This window comes from Chenopodium album, chromosome 9 (genome assembly GCF_948465745.1).
Source record: "Chenopodium album chromosome 9, dcCheAlbu1.1, whole genome shotgun sequence".
Lineage (NCBI taxonomy): Eukaryota > Viridiplantae > Streptophyta > Magnoliopsida > Caryophyllales > Amaranthaceae > Chenopodium > Chenopodium album.
The window spans coordinates 72881233-72904651 of NC_137842.1; the positions used below are offsets into that span (position 1 = coordinate 72881233).

The 23419-nt window shown below is 33.4% G+C and overlaps 3 protein-coding genes across 3 annotated transcripts; 1 reads left to right on the forward strand and 2 right to left on the reverse strand.

The window, feature by feature from the left end:
- Positions 1 to 703: 703 nt before the first annotated feature.
- LOC145560534 (uncharacterized protein At2g39795, mitochondrial-like) lies at positions 704 to 2377 on the reverse strand. The gene is made up of 3 exons (XM_081621791.1): positions 2084 to 2377; positions 1476 to 1810; positions 704 to 1164 (listed from the first exon to the last, which is right to left on the reverse strand). Exons 1-3 carry the CDS (start codon positions 2294 to 2296, stop codon positions 1005 to 1007), a joined length of 708 nt encoding a protein of 235 aa, XP_081477917.1. The 5' UTR covers positions 2297 to 2377; the 3' UTR covers positions 704 to 1004.
- A 2193-nt stretch (positions 2378 to 4570) lies between these two features.
- On the reverse strand, positions 4571 to 9695 carry LOC145559237 (uncharacterized). Its single transcript, XM_081620676.1, has 9 exons — positions 9495 to 9695; positions 8970 to 9054; positions 7171 to 7245; positions 7032 to 7068; positions 6772 to 6855; positions 6613 to 6673; positions 6411 to 6517; positions 6050 to 6115; positions 4571 to 4899 (listed from the first exon to the last, which is right to left on the reverse strand). The coding sequence occupies exons 1-9, from the start codon at positions 9571 to 9573 to the stop codon at positions 4804 to 4806; spliced, it is 690 nt and encodes a 229-aa protein (XP_081476802.1). The 5' UTR covers positions 9574 to 9695; the 3' UTR covers positions 4571 to 4803.
- Positions 9696 to 17488: 7793 nt separating this feature from the next.
- Positions 17489 to 22972, forward strand: LOC145560535 (ATPase 9, plasma membrane-type). The gene is made up of 14 exons (XM_081621792.1): positions 17489 to 17545; positions 17792 to 17911; positions 18022 to 18120; positions 18245 to 18382; positions 18527 to 18841; positions 18936 to 19262; positions 19362 to 19604; positions 19712 to 19816; positions 19895 to 20204; positions 20293 to 20807; positions 20907 to 21080; positions 21177 to 21359; positions 22345 to 22526; positions 22783 to 22972. The coding sequence occupies exons 1-14, from the start codon at positions 17489 to 17491 to the stop codon at positions 22877 to 22879; spliced, it is 2865 nt and encodes a 954-aa protein (XP_081477918.1). The 3' UTR covers positions 22880 to 22972.
- The last annotated feature ends 447 nt before the right edge of the window (positions 22973 to 23419 follow it).

Genomic DNA, 23419 nt, shown 5'->3' on the forward strand with positions numbered 1-23419 from the left:
CATGTAGATATGAAACTGATATTGGTTTTTTTATCTTCCACCTGCCTTGTACACAGAAAACCATCAATATATGCTACGGATAATGCAGTTACCAAGCAAATCTTTGTAGAGTTGGTGGGAACTAGAGGTGGTTATTGGACAGGGTAGCCCAATGATAATAGGGTCAGGGCCAAGCTTATAGGGCTTTTAATGGACAGGGCTATTAATGGACAGGGCCCTTATTGGGTAGGGTCATTATAGGGCCAACATGTTTTTCCAATTTAGTTGATAAAGAAAATACATAATGTAAAAATAATTATATAGATTAATTTGTATTCATATGTATTTTATAATGGCTTTGTCCAATATTTATTTTAATTGATATTTTGTAGGCCCGCCCATTATCGACCCGCGACCCGCATTGGCCCGACCCTATATTGGCCCTATAAAATGTGACCTTCTTTGACCCTGACCCGCAACCGACCCGCACTGACCCTGACCCGAATAACCAGATCTAGTGGGAACTAAGAACTCACTTTGTGACTTTGAGGTCACGAGTTCGAGCCCCACCAACTACATTTGCTTGGGAGTAGGGGTCTAGGGGATTCCCTTACCTCCCTTCTACTTTCAAGCATTGACCTACGTAATTGGGTTGGTCTAACTTGTGAAAGGCATCGGTTCGGTAGGGTCCTTCATCTTATCTTATCAAAAAAAAAAAAAAACATAGATTATAACACCACACAACAGTTTGCACTATCCAATCCCTCTACAACTCTGAATCCCTAATCCAAGTCGGTCATAGGATACAAAGTTTAGCATTGATTATAACACCCCACAGTGATATCATCAACATGACAGCAATGTTCTATTATGGAAATCACAACTGTACCTGCCGAAATGGAAAAATAAATCCTTGCAGAAAATCCCATCACTTACATTAGAGCACAAGTGACCATTATAGATTGAGTATTCAAGATAACTGCTCAAGTTGCGCCATGAAGCACATTCATCTAGCGGCAAACATGTTACTTCTCCATCACTGACTTTACAGAGTTCATCCAACGAATGTGTTCAGCCTTCTCTTTATAATTTACATAGTTGTGCAAGAAAACACAAAGTGTATCATCTATCTGCCTTTCTTCCAAGAATTCATACAGTGAATTTTGTAGCTCATCATCCAACTCCCTAAAAACAAAAAATGTAGGTGCAAGGAAGAATAAGCAAAAATAGCTCATGGGAAGAAACTATCAGATGAGAAAAAATGAAAAAATCACAAAGTTTTTCAGCAGATCGATAATGCTAAACAAGAAAGTAACTGCCACAAGTAATTGCCTTAATTTATATGAAAGCTACATTGAAGCTTCAATAAAAGGGAAACTCAAAACATTTGTACGAGACTTATTTCCAAATAAGCGTATAACAATTTTGTATCCTTTAATCTCATGAGATAAGCAAATCAACCAAAAAAAACAACTAGATTAGCAGAACATCACTACCTGAATTTAGGACCGGTATAAGGGTTAAGTGGCACCTTAGCCTGCTGACGCACAAAAAGTTTAGAGATTGCTATAGTGTCAGGCCAAGCAAAGCAGACGAACTCGAGGACTTGGTTAGAGTTGTTCTTGAAAATACTAACTATCATCGATATATGCAATTGAACATCCTGGCCAGGCAGACCAGGTTTCTCACCCTGGTTAGGAACGTGGACTGAACCATCAAACATAGTGACTTCGAGTTTAATCACTTCATTCTCTCCAAATTGTTTTTCCAAGCTAATCCACTGCTCACCAGGCCGCTCATCCACCTTGAATCCATTGATCTCAGAAGGTGGCTGTGAAAAGAAACATGAAAAAATCCATACAACAGCTGAAGGTAAATTATTTATTGACAGAAAACGAATTAAGCTTCTTCCACAATCTAAAAGGTGTTATTGACATTGACAATATAAACAATTTCGTCTATTAAAGATACTTACTTGGTATGTATAATTAGATGTTAGCAAATCCATCAATGTACATATTTAATCCATTAATAGATGGATTTGCATACTAATCCCGATAATTAATAAACTTGAAAAATAATGCATTTAAAGGGAAAAAAAAACCTGTTGGAGAGGGGAACGATCAACTTCATATTGAATCTCATTGCGGAGAAGTCGTAAGGTATTTGCATCAATGCTCGACTTTCTCATTTGGGTGACATAACTGCTGCTGCTTCTTCTTACACAACCAGGACTCAGATTTGAGGAAGCCATTTTCTGGGTTTCAAACATTAATACTTTTTGGAGCAATTGAATTGCTCTTGCTCGTCCTATCATTTCTTCCCAGGTATTTGTTTTTGGGGGGTTTTCGGGGGTTTTAGGGTTCTAAGCTTTTTTGAAGGGAGGGTTCTAAGCTTCTAAAGCCAAAAAACAATAACTTTCAACGAGATACACACTTTGGGCCATTTTCATTAAATTCCTCAAAAAATCATTAATTTTACTTTATATAAAAACGCTGATTCACCTCATGAAAAATTGGATTTTTACATAACGCAAAACCGCTAATTTAGCGCATGTTTTACATTGTTTTTGTTTTCAGTTTGTTGATATCTTGAAAACAAATAACCAAAAAAAGAAAACACAAAAAAGAATGTTTTTATAATTTTGAAAACAAAAAAAAAACAGAAATCCACAGTGATAAAACCCTAGCAATTAACCCTTTATTAATCCTGTTTAACCCATGGCAGGAAAATCAAAACGTTTCTGGACACGTAAAACAAGAGGTTTATGATATTCTTTCAAAACCTTAAGGAATAAAACCAAACAATTTTCTAGACACATAAATTGAGACGATTTTTGAGTACGCAAACCAATGTCTCTAGTAAATTTGTCATTTTTAACCTCTACTTGGACTCTTAAGAACCAAAATTACCCCTAAAATTCTAATAGATAAATTTTCTTACTACGCATTTTGAGACGATTTTGGACACGCAAATTGAAGCATTCATGGGTTTTTTATTTTATTTTTTATTTTTATTTTTATCTATTTTGACCTCAATTAAATCCACAAGAACCAAAATGAGTCCTAAAGTTGAACTAGATGATTTTCGGGCATGCAAATCGAGTTAAATTGGTTAAAGAAATGATTGACAAATGGCAAGCGTGTATAATCAAAATTGGAAGATCAATTGTGAAACAAAGGGAGTATAAGTTTTTAATATTCTTTTACTAATATTTAAATTATATACAAAGTATATATCTAAGGTCTTTTTTTATTTCGGAAAATTCCCATTAGTACTGTGGTATTGATTTTTCTCATTGATACAAACTTGAAGTTTTGTCTTCCCATTGGTACACATGTGCTTTTTTTCAACCGTGGCTAACACCGTAAAAAACTATTAAATAAATTAGGGAAAAGACTATAATACCCCTTATAAACATCTAATGTCTCATATGCGTGTCAAGAAATGTGTCGATTTTCGTGCTATAATTGTTCGATTATGGTTTTAGGGGTCATAGTGGCCCTTTATGGGTCAAAGGCCCAGTTTAGTTCGCCTTATATTTGCTTATCTGACCTTCCGATCTGACCAATTCTGATTGTCTAATTAGACCAAACTTTGACCTTGAATGTACAATAATCTATAAAGAAAAAATATATCAATTGAATCTTGTTAGATTCGTAATAATGGGTTTATTATTAATAATTAGTTTTCATAATTTTTTTTCATTGCGAAATTAAAAATATTTAGCGATAAAAAACTGCACATAAAATGATGATCTGATCTAAACTTATTTTTTCTGATCTGATCTGAACTAAACTTATTTTTTCTTATCTGAACTTATTTTTTCAACATAAGTAAAAATAAAGTGAACTAAACAGGGCCTAAATCAAACTCGAAATTGTCAAAAACAATTATGGTAGATAGGATGGATAGGCGCTCGTCTAAAAAAAATAAATATATACTACCTCCGGTTCTTATTACTCGCAAAAAAGGAGTATTATTTGTGAGACATAAAATATTCCTTTGTTGCGAGTAATTTAAACCGGGGGTAGTAAATAGGATGGATAGGAGATATTGATAGGATGGAAAGAGTTAGGGGCAGAGGAAGTCCAAGGATTCAGGAAGGTCATGGAGGAATTCTCAAAGGAATCTTATCACCAAGAATTGCAACCATTTCTGCAATGATGCTAATTAGGCTCACTGGGAATTAACATCACAACTTGGGTCAATCGCCTTCCTTGAACTGGTACCTTCATTATTAGACTTGATAGAGTTAATTAGAGATTCCTAAAACACATTAAATGCACAGGAATAATATGCAACTGTGTTACTCCAGAGAGGATAACAACGAAGAGTATCCAGCAGCATTGCAGAAAAGAAGAATCAACTTGTCAAAATATTCTGGGAGGACTCTAAGGAGGAGGGTAGCACTGTTGTAGTATGCATCAAGTGAAAGAGTAATGCTTTCAACCCATAATTATGTATCAAGATTAGTATTGCCACACGCAATTATGTAAAGACAATTCAAACTGCAACTACCAGCAGTCCAGCGCAGTGGACATCACCCTATTAACAACTGTACTAAGAAAAATGGGTTTGAAACATATAATTAAGAACCGAAGCACTATAAATGAAATAACTACTGAGAAAAAATTATTCAGCAAATACAACTTCACAAGAGTTAGTTAACAAATGGAACAATGATAAACCATCTATTACTGTGGTCTAAAAATGGTACCATAACGAATTCCGGCAACTCCACATACAAGTATAAGATCAAGAATTTTATGAGAGGATAACAGTTGACTCTGACAGCAGTGACAATTGATGAGAGACATTGATTTAGGTTTGCTTTGCTTTCATCCAATCAACAAAGTTGTCCAGGATCAAAGGCCAAGCAAGGTCTGGATCATAATTGCTGAAGTCTGGGAAACTTATCTGACAAAATATCAGAGAACATAAGACCTTCTGATAAAGAATCTCTTCATAACGAATGCTCATAAAAGAAGCAGCAAAAATTGCATCTGGCACTTAAATTTTCAAAATCATCCACGACAACAATGCAAGAAATTTAATGCTTAAATCAAAACTAGGCACAAGGTTAGAGAGATTCCAATACATAATGACAGGAATATATTTAACATACACACTCAACTCATTCTCACCAATAGGTGAAAAAGTAGCAAGTTGCCAGACCAAATCACCCAACCCAAGGCTAAAGAAATTAAAATTTAGAGAGCTCAGAAGAAAAGTGTAAAAACAAAAATTTGGAATTTCTACAGACTCAATTACAGCACTACAATCCAATTGGTAGTAAGAACTTCACTATTAACTACAATATCAGCACTAATGTCAGTAAGAGAAGATTAAACTATATCGGCACTAATGTCAGTAAGAGAAGATTAAACTATATCGGCACTAATGTCAGTAAGAGAAGATTAAAATAGAACTTCATTATTAACTTTCTTGCTGCTTTTCAATAAACTATATAAATCCATATTCAGCAAAAGAACCATGGTGAAGTAGATTCTTAAAGGACAAAGCAACCTATGCAATGCAGAAATGAGTTTCTTTCTGGGAGAAGAACAACATTCTTGTACCATGTATAAGTTTTTTTTTAAAAAAAAACCAATACAGCATTTAGGTTGTGCACTTGTGCCTCACTTCTCCCTACGTATCATGGAATGCAATCCATTCAAAAAAAATCACGTACATTGGGCTCCATTTTTAACCAAATCATTATTATCATATAGACAACATAAATTTCATTGCATGATGCATGGCAGTAGCTAAAAAAGGCAACATGTCAGTGTGTCCATTTTCAAACTATAGTTGAAAATCAGTATTCTTAGACTCTAATTTATATTGGATAAATTTAAACAGCTAATAAGTTGTTCACTTGTTTTACTTATTGAAGCAGGCACAGAGTCATTACATTTCAGATCAAGGGTCAGGTGAAAAACTTTACCAATAAAACAAATGAAAATCCAATCTACAAAAAAAAAAATAAAAATAAAAAAAATAACAACTCAATGTTGACCAGATTAAAGGATTATTGGACTCAAATGCAAGACAAATATCACCATACCTCATTGCAGAACCGGTAAAATCCCATCCACTGGTCCATGTTTATGACCTTGTAATCGGTCTGATCCTGAAGCACACACACGATCAAAATATTAATCCTTTTTCTTCTCTCATTGATTCAATTACCACTTTTAACTTAAGCATCAATCTTTACAGCAGAATTATTAGCGAGAATCCAGACCTTTGGTTGTTTTTCTTAAAATATACGTCAAATAGTATAGCTTAAATCAGGTAAGCTCCATATAAAGAAAACATTATGACTCCGCAAATTCAACAACCATTGCCTTATTTCTATTTGAGTGAACATTGCAAGAGCAGCTTTACATAGTATTCAAAACCACATGTTCAGTTAAACTGCTTACTTTCAGATATTCGATGAAATAGTCAACTTGGGCTCGAAATTGGGATCCTAATACAAGATCCAACAATTGACAGATGCTTTCAATATCTATACTCTTCTGTTTCTCCTCTGCAAAGCAGAAAATAAAGACTGTAATCGATGAAACACTAGATTATCAACTTCCTACATTTGAAAGGCTATCACATGACATGAAAGCAGCATACCTGTAAGACAATAATGGAATGCGTACTGATAGAAGTCCACAAAATTTGACGTCCTTCTAACCTTTTGAAAAGGAAGGTAAACAGTGAGCATCTCAATTTTCTACCTCCCCCCTCTTGTTTGCACAGTTGGTGTGAAAGGAGAATCAAAGATAAACATACCTCTTTTTCAAGCTCAGGGAGTGTCTTCTTTAATTTTGCAATCGTATCAACCCTCAGAGCTTTAAGGCCTCTCCGCCACTCTTCCTGCAGAAAACATTGCTTTCAACTTTAAGGAGCACATAAAGCATATCAAGCTTGGCTTGTCCAATATAATCAGTTATGGTCCATGAGAAATGTTTGCCAACAACAGCAGACAAGCAGTATAAAGAGTTGTCTGTTTAAGTATCCTTCATTAAAGACAACTTGACACTTTTGCTTACCAAAGTGAAGTAACCCTGTTTCTCAGCATTCATTTTCCTGAAACAAGGAGCAAACAAACAATTAATATTCAAGACAGGCTAAAAGTATCACAATTTAGATACAAGTGCCCGGAAAAATGATTGCATTTGCCAATCTTACCAGGCAAGCATCAGTACTCTGACATCTGTATGATCCACTTCCATGTCTGAACACAATGTCTCTATACCTTCCGGACTGAGTTACAAATTGACAAATCATGGGTGAAAAACAGTCTCGTAGATATGCATAAGGGGGAAAACACGGAAAAGAAGACAAGAGAAAAAACCAGGACTAAAGAAAGTGCTTGAACAGTAAAATCTCAATAACAAATTATTAAAAAAAAAAAAAAATAGTCGTCAAATAGTTATTTGCAACTTTGAAAGGCAGGCTATCAACCAGAGTAACCAAAAAAAAAAACCTTAGGCCTTGTTTGGTTTGATGTAAAACTTTTTCAAAAAAATCATAATTGCAAATTAGTTTTCCTTTGTTTGGTTCCTTACAAGAAAAATTATGGAGTAATTACAAATAGGAGTGCAAGTGAGGGTAGATGGGAGGAAAGTAAAAAGAAGTTAAAGAGAAGAGAGAAATGTGGGAAAATGTTTTCCATCATTAACACTTTGTTTGGATATAAAGAAATGAAGAAAAATTATGGAGTAATTACAAATAGGAGTGCAAGTGAGGGTCGATGGGAGGAAAGTAAAAAGAAGTTAAAGAGAAGAGAGAAATGTGGGGAAATGTGGGAAAATGTTTTCCATCATTAACACTTTGTTTGGATATAAAGAAATAAAAGGAAAAGAAGAGAAAAAGAGGGGGACAAATTCTCTTGTTTGGATAAAAAAAAATTTGGGGGAAAGAAGGGGAAGGAGAGGGAGGGATCTATTTTCCCTCTCTCTTTAATAAGCATAATCCCTCCAAAATTGGAGAGATTTGAAAGGAAAATAGAGCTCACCTCCCCCTCCCTTTCTTTACCCTTCCCTTCCTCCTTTTTCCCTCCCCTCCCCTTCCTTTCCTTCCTTCTTTGCTATCTAAACAAAGCGTAATACTACGTATGGATAGAGATAAATGAAGAGCCCCCCCCTCCCTTTTCACCTCCCTATCCCTTCACTATTGTTGGTGCAAAGATGCATTTTTCCACCATCGGGAGCCAACCCCACTTATGGGATTAACGCTTTGTTTGGATAGCAAAGAAGGAAGGAAAAGAAGGGGAGGGGAAATGAAGGAAGGGGAGGGAAAAGAAAGGGAGGGGGAGGTGAGCTCCATTTTCCCTCCAAATCTCTCCAATTTTGGAGAGATTATGGTTATTAAAAAGAGAGGGAAAATGGATCCCTCCCTCTCCTTCCCTTTCCTTCCCCCAATCTTTAACCCAAACAAGAGATTTTATCCCCCTCCATTTCTCTTCTCTTCTTTTCCTCCCATTTCTTCCTATCCAAACAAAGTGTAAGGCTTTGTGAATGATTGATTGGGGAACTTATTTTCCACCTCTTCACAAACCAAACAAAGGAAAATGGAAAAGGATGGGAAAATCATTTTACATCAAACCAAATTGAGCCTTATGGGTTAGTAAATATAGCATAGAAAAATTTAAACGACCCAAATTACATTTGTTTAGTAGTTCACTGTTTCAGAATATGATCATAGATTCATAATTTTTACATAGGAATGATAGGATGCTGATATATTTTCAGTTTTTTAAAAAGAAAAAACAAATAATTATGATGGTATAGTAAAACAAAGAAATGAAAATTCTGCATAGCTAATGAATCAAAAAAATATCCAAAATAATTAGAAACAGTTTGTGTAGTAGCTGTAGTGTGTTAATAATACAAGGATCACACGAGAATGACTGGGAAAAGCACAGGCACTCCCACAAAGTTTGCCACCGAGAACCCAGAAACAAAAAGTAAAATAACAACACTTACTCGATGAAACCCGATGATTTATTGGCATAAGCATAGAACAATTGATCAATTCTTTCTAGTTCCTTTGAACTAGCTTTATTTGTAGCTGCACATAAACAAATCAGATACTCCGTATTAATTGAATACTTATAACCTATGTAATCAACAAATCAAACTTCCTTCATCACAAGATCTTATGTTAAATCAACACCACAATGCTACTCTTTTCTACTTTCATCAATTAAAAACTTCTGTTGCATGTTAGTTGGTTTTATTCTTTTTAACACAAGATTTTCAAAGCCACTGCTAATCGATCATAGAAAGGATTTTTTTTATTTTTTTTTTTGGCAAATAGAATAACTAATTCACGCCTCAAGAAGGATTTAGCAAGAGAAAAGATCACCAAATTCACAGAAAGTAAGACTCGAAATCAATCGATTAATATTAAAATAAAAAAAAATAAAAAAATATAAATAAAATTGGATTGGGAATAATAAAGAGTACGAAAATTAAGAATGATGAGAGACTAAAAAGGAAAAAAGGTACCGGAGCGAAAGAGATCAACGGAGGCGTTAACGGCGGTAGAATTAGATTGGCCCGTTTTTTTGGATGAAGCGCGAGGCATCCTTGATTCAAGAAATTGGAACTTGTAAACAAGAGAGAGAAAGAGGACGATACACAAAATATCACTCCTATAATTCTTCTCCTTCTCCTTCTCCTCGGACCTCGCCTCCTTGTCTTCTCAAGTTTTTTACTGATAGATGATAAAAGGAACTTCAAGGACGGAAGAGGGCTTTTATAAATACTCTATATATTTTACTTTTTTTTTTTTTTTTTTTTTTTTATTAGTAATCTTACCGTCCCGCGAACTCTTGTTCTGCCGACTCTCCTTCGTCCTCTACTCCTCTTCCCTTTATTCATTTACTAGGTTAAGTCCCGTGTAGTGCACGATTATAATTAACTTTACAACAAAAATTATAAAGAATTTTTTTTTTTTTTTAGGGGAATAAGTTTGGTTGTTAATTTAACAATAATTTATCCAAAAAAAATATTTGAGACAAAATAACTTGAATTTTAATTTATACCAAATGCATAAAGGTTATTATTTTGAATTATTTTATAAAAAAATAATTTAGTAATAGAAATTTAGAAGCTATTAGGTTTAATATAAGAAAATGAAATTATAAGCTTAGGTTAGTACCCGTACATGTCTTAAAAAAAAAAAGTTAGTACCCGTATACGAACTCATATACATTCGTCTTTATATTTTTGTTGACACACTTTGACCGACATTAAATGAAAATTTAGTTGATTTTATATTACTTTAGGATAATTAGTATTCCGTAATCAACTTTTTAAAAATATATTCATAGTGAGTAGTAGCTGTTTTTATTTTAATTTTAATAACCATATTGCATAAAATGTGTAGAGTAATTAGATTGAAGTTTTCAATATATGTTGAGTTAAAATATTTTACACTATTCATGTGTCATCATTTACTTAATTTATTTTATCAATATACAATATAAATATGATAATATAATATGTTGTTGGATTTGTCATATTGTCTGCTTTTATATATATATAAATCATAATTTTTAATAATCTCTAATAAAAGATGTTGATAATTAAAGTTGTGTCTCGGCAAATGTGCAAATCCAATTCTAGTCTATAAAAAACGGAGGGAGTATAAATATAATAAAATAATTTTGTTCAGTTGTTTGTATAGACGTTGTGTATAATTTTAAGATTCATACAAATCACGCTACCAAAATGATTTTTGTATTTTTAATTAAATAAATTTTATTGTCAAATGATTAATGTTGAGCTTGGAGGAAAAAATTGATACTCCTTAATATTATAATAATCTTGGACAATGATATATTTCAATACCTTATTTTTAATCTATGTTTGTAAATTTGTAACTAAAAGATTAATAGTATATAGAATATATGTTAAAAAAAATATATATTAATTGAGTATGATTGGATATGTTGTCAAAATAGAAATAAGTATATTGTAGTTTATAAAATGGAAGTCATTAAAATTTGGCAAACAAAAAAAAAAAAAAAAAAAAAAAAAAAAAAAAAAAAAAAAAAAGGGAAGTGCAAAAAGGAGGGAAAATTATTAATGACATTGTGACAAGTGTCATTATAGATTCGCTTTTAGTATAGGTTAATTGATTGTCACTTCACGTGACGGCGGGATGTCAATGGGTCGAATTCGGATCGCATTATGCAGAATCCGACTCCGACCCTACAAGTTGTCGGATTTATCGGCCTCCGCCTCCGACTCCGACATCCGACTCCGATCCGACTTAAATTTTCATCCTCCGACTCCGCCCCGATCCGACTTCGACTCCAAATTTAAAGTAATTTTGACCCAATTATCAATAGCAACCAATACCTAATCAACTTTAAAGACCAATAAATTCATAATTGAATGATAAAAAAAATACTATATAAGTGCATGAAAAAGTCGGAGTCAGATCGGATAAGTCTGATTTTAAGTATACTCCAACTCTGACCCTCCTTTGACTCGGAGTCGGATTTTTTAAACAGAGTCGGATTCGGATAATTATTTCTCGAATTCGGTTCGGATTTTTTCTTCAAATCGGATCGGACTAGGGGCGGATTTGGACTAGATTGACATCTCTACGTAGGATATTAGACTTTTTTCACTATTTATGTACTCCATAATTCCATATAAATTTTAATCATAATTTTTAGAGAAATTTTCATTGGTAGCCTCGTACTTTTGCTTATTTTCATTGGTAGCCACTTTTTATATGAATTATCTTTGGTAGCCTCAAACTTTTAAAATTTTACTTTTGTAGCCATATTTACTATAAACCGTTAAGTGGGTGTTAAAATTTAACGAAAGGAGTAAGTATACTAATATAAATTAATGACAAATGAGTTAATAATATACTTAGGTCTCGTTTGGTTAACGTAGTGAAATTAATTTTATTAAAAATTCCGAGTACGTAAATTCTAATGTTTGAAGAAAAAACCTAATCACAAAGTTTTTGCTGTCTCCCAGACAATTTTTGAAGTAAAGAGATAGTGAGAAAAAATAAAGAGGGATCATGTGACAGGAAAGGGATGGTGAAAGTATTTATATTAACTAAAAGAGAAAGTGATACATGTGAATTGAAAATTTCATATTTAAAAAGTGATGCATCTAATAAAAAATGGAGATTCTATGTGAAATATTGTTATCATCCAGCCTTAACACTTTTTGTATGTGATTAATTGTGATTTGGCAGTGATCAAAAGTATTGTCTACTTGTCTAGATGATATCATGCTAAGTGTTTAGGCCGAATTACATAGTTATTCTTTGTAACACCCCCAAATCTTCCTCTATTGAAATACTAGTATAATATGTATAATTATACCGTAAAATGACTCAGGCGCATTACCGCCGCGTGATTATGCAAGGCTACTCAAATTTACTAATTAAAAACCAATACTTTGCAGCGTAAAACTTCAATACCCTTTCTTTATTAATGAAAACCATAAATAAAAACCATTGTCATGAGTACTCATAATTAAAAACAAGGATCAACATTCCTAATCTAGATGAAGACATTCCTAGGACTCCATATGCTCATACATTGACTCTACCTTATATTAGTCAACATTGCTTGCCATTAAGGTAAACAAGGTGAACCAAAACAAATAAGAAAGTACGGGTTAACAAAATATGCTAAGTACGATAAGTGCAAGATAAGTAAATTAATTTTTTTTTGCAAACATGCTCTTAAATCCAATTCCACTAATTATTCTTATGAATTCCAAAACTCATGATTCAAAACCAATCTCAATTTTTTTTGGCGGAAATCTCAATATTCTCAACCAATTCCAATAACTCAATAATAATTATTAAAATCAACAGTGAGATGAAATTTTTAACTAAGGTCATTTTGCAAAATAAAATTTCAAGTGTGTAACAACAGAAGTTGGGGGTCACCGTTGAGAATTTTCCTACTTTATCATACTATTATATGGAGTACGACATATGTATATAAGCCTTCGATTAAGAGTACTTATGTATTTTCCTCATTTTTATGGTTTTTTGAATTATAGATACAGTTAATATATTATAGGTCAAATAATATATTTTGATGTTTAATGTAAAACCATACAAATAAAATATTAAAACACGCTACCATTTTTTCTAAGTTACCCATTTTTAAAAATATGTTTATGTTATATGTATGATTATATAATTTGTATATATAAAACAATATTGTACTACATGGGGTTGATTTACAAGTTTTCCCCACCTTTTTTTTGTGAGAAATTACCAAGGAAGATGGGTTCAATTAAGGTAAAGTTAATAAAGTCACATAAATGAGAACGATGAAAAATAATGTAATGCGTTAAAATAAAATGATCCAATGGCTACAAGCTTCATTAATGGAAAATTGTAAACAATATAACAATATTCCCCACTTCTCTTTCTCCTCCTCATGTTGCTCTCCCTATCTTTCCTCTTGTTCATCACTCTTTTCTATATTTTTCTCTCAAAGTTCAAAAAAAGATTCATTAATATCATAGATTTTGCCGATTTCTCTCTATCTCCTCCTCGTTTTTCTCCTAGATCATATCTTTTCCCATCATTTTTCTCTTAGATTTCAAAAGATTTTTCATGAATACAATAAGTGTGTTGTGTAAGAATACAAGAAATTATAGCAAAGAGTGAAAATTAAATACACATAACTTTTAAGTTATATGTGTATTATTTTTATATAAAAAAAATGTGCATATTTATTATAAATGGAAATGTTTTAATCCTTTGTACTAAAGATGCATTTTTTATTAAATGGGCTTATTATTGAATATTCTCTAAATGAGTAATATTACGTGTGTCTATTTATGATTTAAACTCCTACTAATTTATTGGTAATTTCTACAACTCATCATATTACTTTCTGAATGGTATTCACTAAATACTTAGTGCTACGAATTTGGGAGTGAAATTCGACATTATAACTTACCTAGGTAAAGTAGCCATCTAAAAATCCAATGTTTATTACTGGGTTTGCAAGTTGTTGATAAATACAATTACTTACTCATCTCTATAGTTAGAACTTTGAAAGATCGAGGAGAGAGGAAGAGTTCATAACGTGAAGAGGAAAATATAAGTAAAAAAAATAAATGTGCATAATTTTTTCAAATAAATGTACAAAATGTGCATTTTTTTTTTGCTAAATGTGCATTTTGCGCAAGTGAATTGTAAATCGTTGGATTCATCGAGAATCTTTCTCATTTTTTACATTATAAGACAATTCTCATTGGATCTCAACTGTATGTCTATTATATAAGACAAAGGGGAAGGCTATGGTGTCCCTCTAAAAACATTTGAATACCTCTCTTAACTTATACTTAAGGAGGTAAAAAAAATCTACATTTTTTTTCATTCATTGTTCATCAATCAATCATGCCTTTAATTGATTTAATAAATTAATTTTAATCTTCAAATCAATCAATTGATCTCATAAGATTGTGTCATGATTCACTCCATAATCTTCAATATACTCACAATTTCATCAATCTCACAACCAGTAAGCTTAATAAATCAATCAACCCATATAATCAAATCATGATTTCCCTATATCAGTAAAATTATTCCCATCAAAATTTTCATCTACAAAACTTTAATTACCTAATATAGTAAAACATACTCCCTTTGCTCAAGTTCTTCCCATTTTGATTGCGCATGTTTTCCAATATAAATGCACCACTTTGACCATAATTTCGTTATGTGCACATTAAATAAAACCCAACATATATTATCTTGTATATATCTATACATCTACATTAAAAGGTGTTCCTAATCAAATATGCACGCCACATGTCACCCTCCATTCCACCAACAAGATGCCACATCATCCAATTAGAAACCAACAAAGTGCCACGTCATCCAATTAGAAATATAAACGGTACACGTCAATTAAAAAATGTTCATGTCAAGAATTGAATTTGGGTCAATTGAAAAATGAATAGAAATTCATACCATCTTTGCTATCTAATAATTTTGTTTATTTATTCTTCTTAAATATAGTTAATTATAAACCATGCATGAGAGTGTATTCATTTGTACTTTAAAATGTTTTCTTAGATTAAATTTAAACTAAATAGATGTATTTAAGATTATTATGTATATAAAAAAAATAAAAACTAAAAGTCAAATTCATCAAAATAAAATATACTAGGAAAAATTGACATTAATAATACAACCTTTGCCCCATTTATTTTTTTTATTTTTAAATAATACAACCTTTGGATTTTACCTGAGTATTACAACCTTTTACAACCTTTGTGGGGTCTCTATTTTTAACAAGGCAAAACCTTGTAACCAGTTAAACAAGTTGTCTATGACACATGCCTTCATATAATTGGTCTAAATTAATCATTTTTTATTTTTTAAAAAATAAATATTTTTTATTAAAAAAAAAAAAGAAAACAACAAGCCCCAACCAGCTGCCCCTTTCCCCGGCGACCCTCCTCCTTGTTGAACACCCAACTCCTTCCCAAAGCGACCACCTCCCCATTGAATAACATAAACCTAATCTCGGCAAACGCAACGACGGCACAAACGCAAGGAAAAGGCGGGATTAGCAATTTTTTTGTGTGGAGAAAGGAGTCGATTCACGTCGGATTCCAGGTGGAGAACGGAGTCCGTGACGGTTTTTAGGCTAGAGAAAGAGAGATTGTTGTTTTCGAGGCTGGGGAAGGGGATGGGGACGATTATTGAGGGCTAGCGAAGGAGAGGGGATGGTTATTCAGAGGGCTGGGGGGAAGGTGAGGGTGGTTTTTGCGGTTGCTAGAGAAAGGGGAGGCGATTTGCGGGGTCCGCGACTGCTGGAGAAGGGTGGTTTTCGTGGCTGTTTGGGATAGGCAATTTTCGGTGGTGGGGCTGGCGAAGGGAATAGGTGGTTTTCGGTGGTGGGGCTACGGTTAATGATTGCCTGAGGTGGTGTGAAGGTGGAGCAATGGTGGTGTTGGTGGGAGGAGAGAGGAAAAGGGAAAAAACCCAAAAAAAATAAATTTAAACCAATCATTGAGCAACACATGTCATGGTTAACCTTTTTAACAGGTTACCAACCGGTTATGTCTTGTTTAAAATTAACACTCTCAAAAGATTGTAATATTCAGGTATAATCCAAATGTTGTATTATTTATAAAAAAAAAACGGGGCAAAGGTTGTATTATTAATGACAATTTTTCCTAAAATATAATATATGAAAATTATAGTATAATATGTCGTGGTAATATTTTAAGAATTGCTCCTAAACATCGTCCAAGTTAAACACTAATTTTTATTTAAAGAAAAATGTTATATTGTATATGTTGTGAATAGTTTAAAAGATTCTCTCATCATACATAAGAAGAATAAAAAGAACAAAGGAAAGAAAAGGTACTTCTATATATAATTTAATTTGTATCAATATTGATATTCATATAAGCACACATTGTGTGTATATAAAGCTAAGGCTAGTATATGTGTGCAAGTGCGTGTATATATATGTGTGGATTGGCTAAAATGAGAAATGAGAAAACAACTAATAAGTTGTCATGTGGCATGCATATACTATACATCCCATTACCCCCCTAGTTTTCCCAAAATGGAAACAATCTTCGTCATAGCTTCTTATCTTATAAAAGTTTACAATTTATTTTATAATTAAAGTAGGGGTTAGGTAAATCTAGTCAACAATGACCATTATCATTGGTGGGGTAATAATATATGTATCTATGCCTTCGCTACTTATAAATTTTCTTAGGCCATATAAACATTAAGGAAAAGGGAGCGAATGAAAGAGTATTAAAAAAACAAGTATAAAATCGAAAATTTATGACAAAACCAACCTACTTAGATCGATGTAGTTAACATTTATTTATCTTAATACTTTAATTTGTAGCTTTTTTATATGTAGCCCTTATAGCTTTGTTTATCACTTTTCTTTCCACAAGGGAAATGTGGATGTTGTTAAAAAAAAAAAGGAATATGGATGGAGGGGATTTAAACCTTGTTCTCAGTCAATACTTCATTGGTAAAAGTAGTACAAGTATAAGTATAAACTATAGAGTTGTTAACATAAAGATGCGTGATTAAAAGCAAGATGGATCCATATTTCTACATAAGATAAAATTAGAAAGTGACTCCACTAAAGTTGGTTTCATTTGAATGAAAATAGCCAAATAAAAGTTGATGACAAATGTCATATGTGAGATTTGTTTTTGCTTTTTATGTGGTTAAAGAAAAAAAAAAGTAATATGTACTCCGCATGTAAGCACATTTTACTCACACTCCAGTAGAGTTAGAGTTTGTTATGAATGAGAAAAATTCTCACAACCACTAATTGTGAAACAAAAATTCATTCTTATACCCTAACTCTCTCACTCTTGCTTAGCTAATTTATTAGTTCTTCGTCTTTCATCTTACATCAATTTACTCACTCACTCCCCCATTCACTTTTTCAACTTCACATAGTAATCCACATTTATTCCAAAATTTATTTTAATAGTGGATGGAGGGCCATTCCAAGAATGAATTTGAAGATATTACGAATGAAGATTTGGATCTTGTAAGATTGTCCATCTTTTTCTTTTGTTATAGCTACTTTTCTTATATTGATAATCAATATTCATGATGCGTAATATATCCAAGAACTATTACTATTACTATTATGGTTTGTGTGTGTGCGTTAGAATGAGGTATAATTGCAATCCTATAAATGTTGCATTAATTATAGTGTAAAGTTTGTTTGTTTGTTTGTTTATTACTCTATAATAATTAATCACAATTAATGATAATACACTTAAACATACAGGAAAATATACCTATAGATCAACTGTTCCAGGTGCTTAAATGTTCAAGACATGGACTGACATCAGATGAGGGCGCGAGTAGACTCGAGCATTTTGGCCCTAACAAACTGGAGGAGAAGAAGGTAACTCCCCAATCCCTTATACAAAAGCTTATTTGTTTGTTTGGTCCCATACATAATTTTTTAAAATATCAAATTAGCTTAATACATATGAATTTTAATCCTTTCAACAGGAAAACAAGCTTCTCAAATTCCTGGGATTCATGTGGAATCCCCTATCATGGGTTATGGAGATTGCTGCTTTAATGGCTATTGTTTTGGCTAATGGAGGAGTATTCACTTTTTTCCTTTTGTTATTTTATTACATACATTCCCCTCAACACTACTTATACATACATTCCCCTCAACACTACTTACTTGACATCTTATTTACAACTTTAATTTATGAAATGTCAGGGTAAGCCCCCAGATTGGCAAGACTTTGTCGGAATCATCACATTACTCGTCATTAATTCTACCATTAGTTTCATCGAAGAAAACAATGCCGGTAATGCTGCTGCAGCACTTATGGCAGGCCTAGCTCCTAAAACCAAGGTAATGTACCAGGTTTTTTAATTTTTATTTTTTATCACTCACTTAGCCGAAGCTACTATAAGTAGTTCTTAAATTGCAACACCAATATAATGCATGATTATACTTGTGTAAAGGATGTCAAAATTTTGAAATGAATCATTGTAGGTCCTTAGAGATGGAAAATGGGGTGAACAGGAAGCTGAAATTCTTGTACCAGGAGATATCATCAGCATCAAGCTAGGAGATATTGTTCCTGCTGATGCTCGCCTCTTAGAAGGAGACCCACTTAAGATCGATCAATCAGCTCTCACCGGTGAATCCTTGCCGGTGAACAAACACCCGGGTGATGGAGTTTTCTCAGGATCCACTTGCAAGCAAGGTGAGATTGAGGCTGTTGTAATAGCCACCGGTGTTCACACCTTCTTTGGCAAGGCTGCTCACCTTGTTGATAGTACTAACCAAGTTGGTCACTTCCAACAGGTAAAACTAAGTTACGATAATCGCCAGACAAATAATGATATTCATTTTTTTTAAAAAAAATTAAGACTTGAGAATTAATCAATTATCGATACAGGTGCTGACGTCCATTGGAAACTTTTGCATAATTTCGATTGGTGTTGGAATACTAGTTGAGTTAGTAGTGATGTACCCAATTCAACGTAGGAAGTATAGGGATGGAATAGACAATCTATTGGTGTTGCTTATTGGTGGAATTCCAATTGCTATGCCAACGGTGTTGTCAGTGACAATGGCCATTGGATCTCACCGTTTGTCTCAGCAAGGTGCGATCACTAAGAGAATGACAGCTATCGAGGAAATGGCTGGCATGGATGTCCTTTGTAGTGATAAGACAGGAACACTCACACTTAACAAACTAACAGTTGATAAGAACATGGTTGAGGTTCGAAAATGTTTTGTTAGAATTAAATTTTTTTTCTCTCTTCATACTTCAATTTGCAAATCATCCACTTTTTCTTTTTCTTTTTTTTTTTTCATGCAGATATTTATGCCTGATTTAGATAAGGATACTGCAATCTTGCTAGCAGCTCGGGCTTCTCGTGTTGAAAATCAAGATGCAATAGATACTTGCATTGTAGGGATGTTGGCTGATCCCAAGGAGGCAAGAGCAGGAATCACTGAGGTACATTTTCTTCCATTCAATCCAGTTGAAAAGCGCACGGCCATTACTTATATTGACGCTGAGGGTGATTGGCATAGGGTTAGCAAGGGTGCTCCAGAGCAGGTTGGTGATAAGAATTAGTAGTTGCTCTATAATACCGAAGGTCATTTTGTCTATATATACTTCAAAGCTTTATTTAACATACATTCCCTCCTGAATAATGATTGCAGATTATTGAGCTTTGCAACCTTGGTCATGACGCAAGGAGCAAAGCTCATACTATCATCGATAAATTTGCTGATCGAGGTCTTAGATCCCTTGGTGTTGCAAGTCAGGTAAACTATATCTTTAAAGTCATAAATAAGCTAGTCATGCAATTAAAACTTCTTACATGTCCCATTTCTCTCTTCTAGGCTATTCCAGAGAAGAGCAAGGATAGCCCAGGAGGCCCGTGGAAGTTTGTTGGTTTATTGCCTCTCTTCGATCCTCCAAGGCATGATAGTGCTGAGACTATAAGACGTGCATTGAGTCTTGGTGTTAATGTTAAGATGATCACTGGTGACCAACTAGCCATTGGTAAGGAGACAGGTCGTAGGCTTGGCATGGGAACTAACATGTATCCTTCATCTTCCTTACTTGGTCAACATAAGGACGAGAGCATTGCTTCCATTCCTATTGAGGAGCTCATTGAAAAAGCTGACGGGTTTGCTGGCGTCTTCCCTGGTATTCAGATACTACACTGTACTATGCTTCAACTTTTTTTTTTTTTTTTTTTTTACCATTGTTTAACAACAATTATGGATAAATGCAGAGCATAAGTATGAGATTGTAAAGAAATTGCAAGATAGGAATCACATTTGTGGTATGACTGGAGATGGAGTGAATGATGCTCCAGCCTTGAAGAGGGCAGATATTGGTATAGCTGTCGACGATGCTACTGATGCAGCAAGAAGTGCATCTGACATTGTGCTCACCGAGCCAGGGCTTAGTGTGATTATTAGTGCTGTCTTGACTAGCCGAGCAATTTTCCAAAGAATGAAGAACTACACCATATATGCAGTTTCCATAACCATTCGTATTGTGATGGGTTTTATGCTCATCGCCCTTATTTGGAAGTTTGATTTTGCTCCCTTCATGGTTCTGATAATTGCAGTTCTTAATGATGGGACCATTATGACAATCTCTAAGGATAGAGTCAAGCCCTCTCCTACGCCAGACTCTTGGAAGCTCAAGGAAATTTTTGCCACCGGTGTTGTCCTTGGCACTTATCTTGCTCTCATGACCGTCCTATTCTTCTGGGCTATTAATGACACCAGCTTCTTCTCTGTAATAAATTCTTTGCATTTTTTATGTAGTACACTTTTATATTTATTATCATTTTTAACAATTCACATATTATAATTCCATATGCTTACTAAATGGCAGGACACATTTCATGTGAGATCGATCAGGGGAAATGAAGAGGAGCTAATGGCTGCCTTGTACCTTCAAGTAAGTATTGTAAGTCAGGCACTGATATTTGTAACTCGGTCAAGGAGTTGGTCCTTCGTTGAACGTCCTGGTTTTATGCTTCTCGGTGCTTTCTTCTTAGCACAATTGGTGAGTTACTCAAACCTCGTGTTTTTTATAAATAAAATTGTAATATAGCATCCTCTAACACAAGACTATCCACTTTTATTGTTGGGGGTTACTCAGATTGCCACACTCATTGCTGTCTATGCAAATTGGGGATTTGCACGTATTAAGGGAATTGGATGGGGATGGGCCGGTGTAATCTGGCTTTTCAGTATTATCACTTATACGCCCTTAGATTTCTTAAAATTCGTAATCAGGTATGCCTTGACTGGTAAGGCTTGGGATAATCTGCTTGAAAGGAAGGTAATTATTCTTTTTCCATCAGATATTTCTATTATTATTTTTAGATTTTTAATTCAGTATTATAGTACTTACTCCGTTTTTTTTATAGTTGCAACAGTTTGACTTTCACACTATTCATGTGTTTCACTTTGACTAGCTTTGACAATTTATACATAAAGAAAAATATAGTCATGTGGTATCTTGTTAGATTCGTCTCGATTTGTACAATTTTGATATCTAAACTTATAATTTTTACATATTGGTAATCAAAGATATTAACGATTCAAAACATGCATCGGCAAGCGTGAAAAGAGAAGTGTTGCAACTATAAAAAAAACAAGGAAATTTTGCCAACAACTACCTTTTAAATGACCACTTTTGAGAACAACTACCATTTAAAAATTTCTTTTAAAAAAACTACCACAAAGTCACAAAAACTTTGATTAGCACTACCATGTTTTATTTTTTGGGAAGAATTTTCGATTAAGAAAGCCTAGTTTATAAGATTTTAATCAATTGTGGTACTGAAAACAAGAGATTTCGATAGTAAAACACAATTATAGGTCAATTATCTTTAATTTTGCATTATAGTTTATTTAATTTCTCAATTAAATCTTAAATTTAGGGTTTATGGTCAAAAAATTGAATTAAGGGCTTTACGAAATTGGGGGATTTGGGGCAATTGAAGTGTATAATCCAATTAAGGGTTAATGTAGTGCAATATTATCATTTAATTTGGGTTTTTTTAGGGAAATTTTATAAAATATGCCTAAAAAACAGAGATTCTTGCCGAAAACAATAAATGTGGTAGTGCTACTCAAACTTTTTGTGATTTTGTGGTAGTTTTTTCAAAAGAAAATTTTAAATGGTAATTGTTCTCAAAAGTGGTCATTTAAATGGTAGTTATTCGCAAAATTTCCAAAAAACAAAGGAAGTATAATTTATTGTTTGGAAAGGTGCTTTTGTTATGGTACTCGTTACATGTTAAAACTGTCAATATATATAGACTGCATTCACAAGCAAAAAGGATTATGGAAAGGGTGAGAGAGAAGCTCAATGGGCTACTGCTCAACGTACATTACATGGCCTAGAGGCTCCAGAAAATTCAGACTTACTCGCAGACAAGAACAACTATCGAGAATTAACAGAAATTGCTGAGCAAGCTAAAAGACGTGCTGAGATTGCTAGGTAAGACACCCTTACAATGGAGGTAACAATGTTTTTTAAAGATAAAAAGAGCCTTAAGGGGAGAAAAATGATTCTCCCTTATACTTTCTATCATCAAGTCACTCATGCAGAAAGTAGGGAAAAATCATTTGACTTCTCCTTAAAAAGGGGTCTATTCACTTAAAGAAATCACATTGGAGGGATAGAAAAAAAAAATCTACTTTATATTGTCAAGATGGGTAATGATAATAACAATAACTATTATTACTACTATCAGGTTGAGGGAACTTCACACACTAAAAGGGCATGTGGAGTCAGTAGTCAAGCTCAAGAATCTTGACATCGAGACGATCCAACAAAATTACACAGTTTAATTATTCAGAAGAGAGGATAATGAGGCTCAAGCTCTACTCCACCACTTTGTACTTTGGCATTTGGTGGTAGATGAAAGTGATGAAGATATAAGAAAAAAGGGAAGCTTAAATATCTTTTTGCCCATGTTTCCTTTTTCTTATTTGAAGTTTGTTGCAAACCCAACGCCAATAAACCCAGCCGCAGAGATTTTGCTAGAAGAAGATACAATGTTGGGAAAATAGACTTTTAGAGAAGATAAGACTAGTACAATCTTATAAAAAAAAATCCTGAAAATGGTAAAAGATTAGTACCCTTTTGAGTCTTATGAAAAGTTGTCCCCCTCTCTCAATGAAAGAAGATTTGGCTTTGTTTTCCAACTAAATCTGCTTTCGTCAGTTGCATAATTGTATAACATTGACTAGTTCATTCAATTAACCAATATAGTTCTTGAATCATTTTTGATAATAATGAGTCAATAAGATTTTGGTCGTTTATGACTAAGGCCAGACTTTTAACACACATAAGGTCACTTATTCACAATACTATAAACAAATGCAATT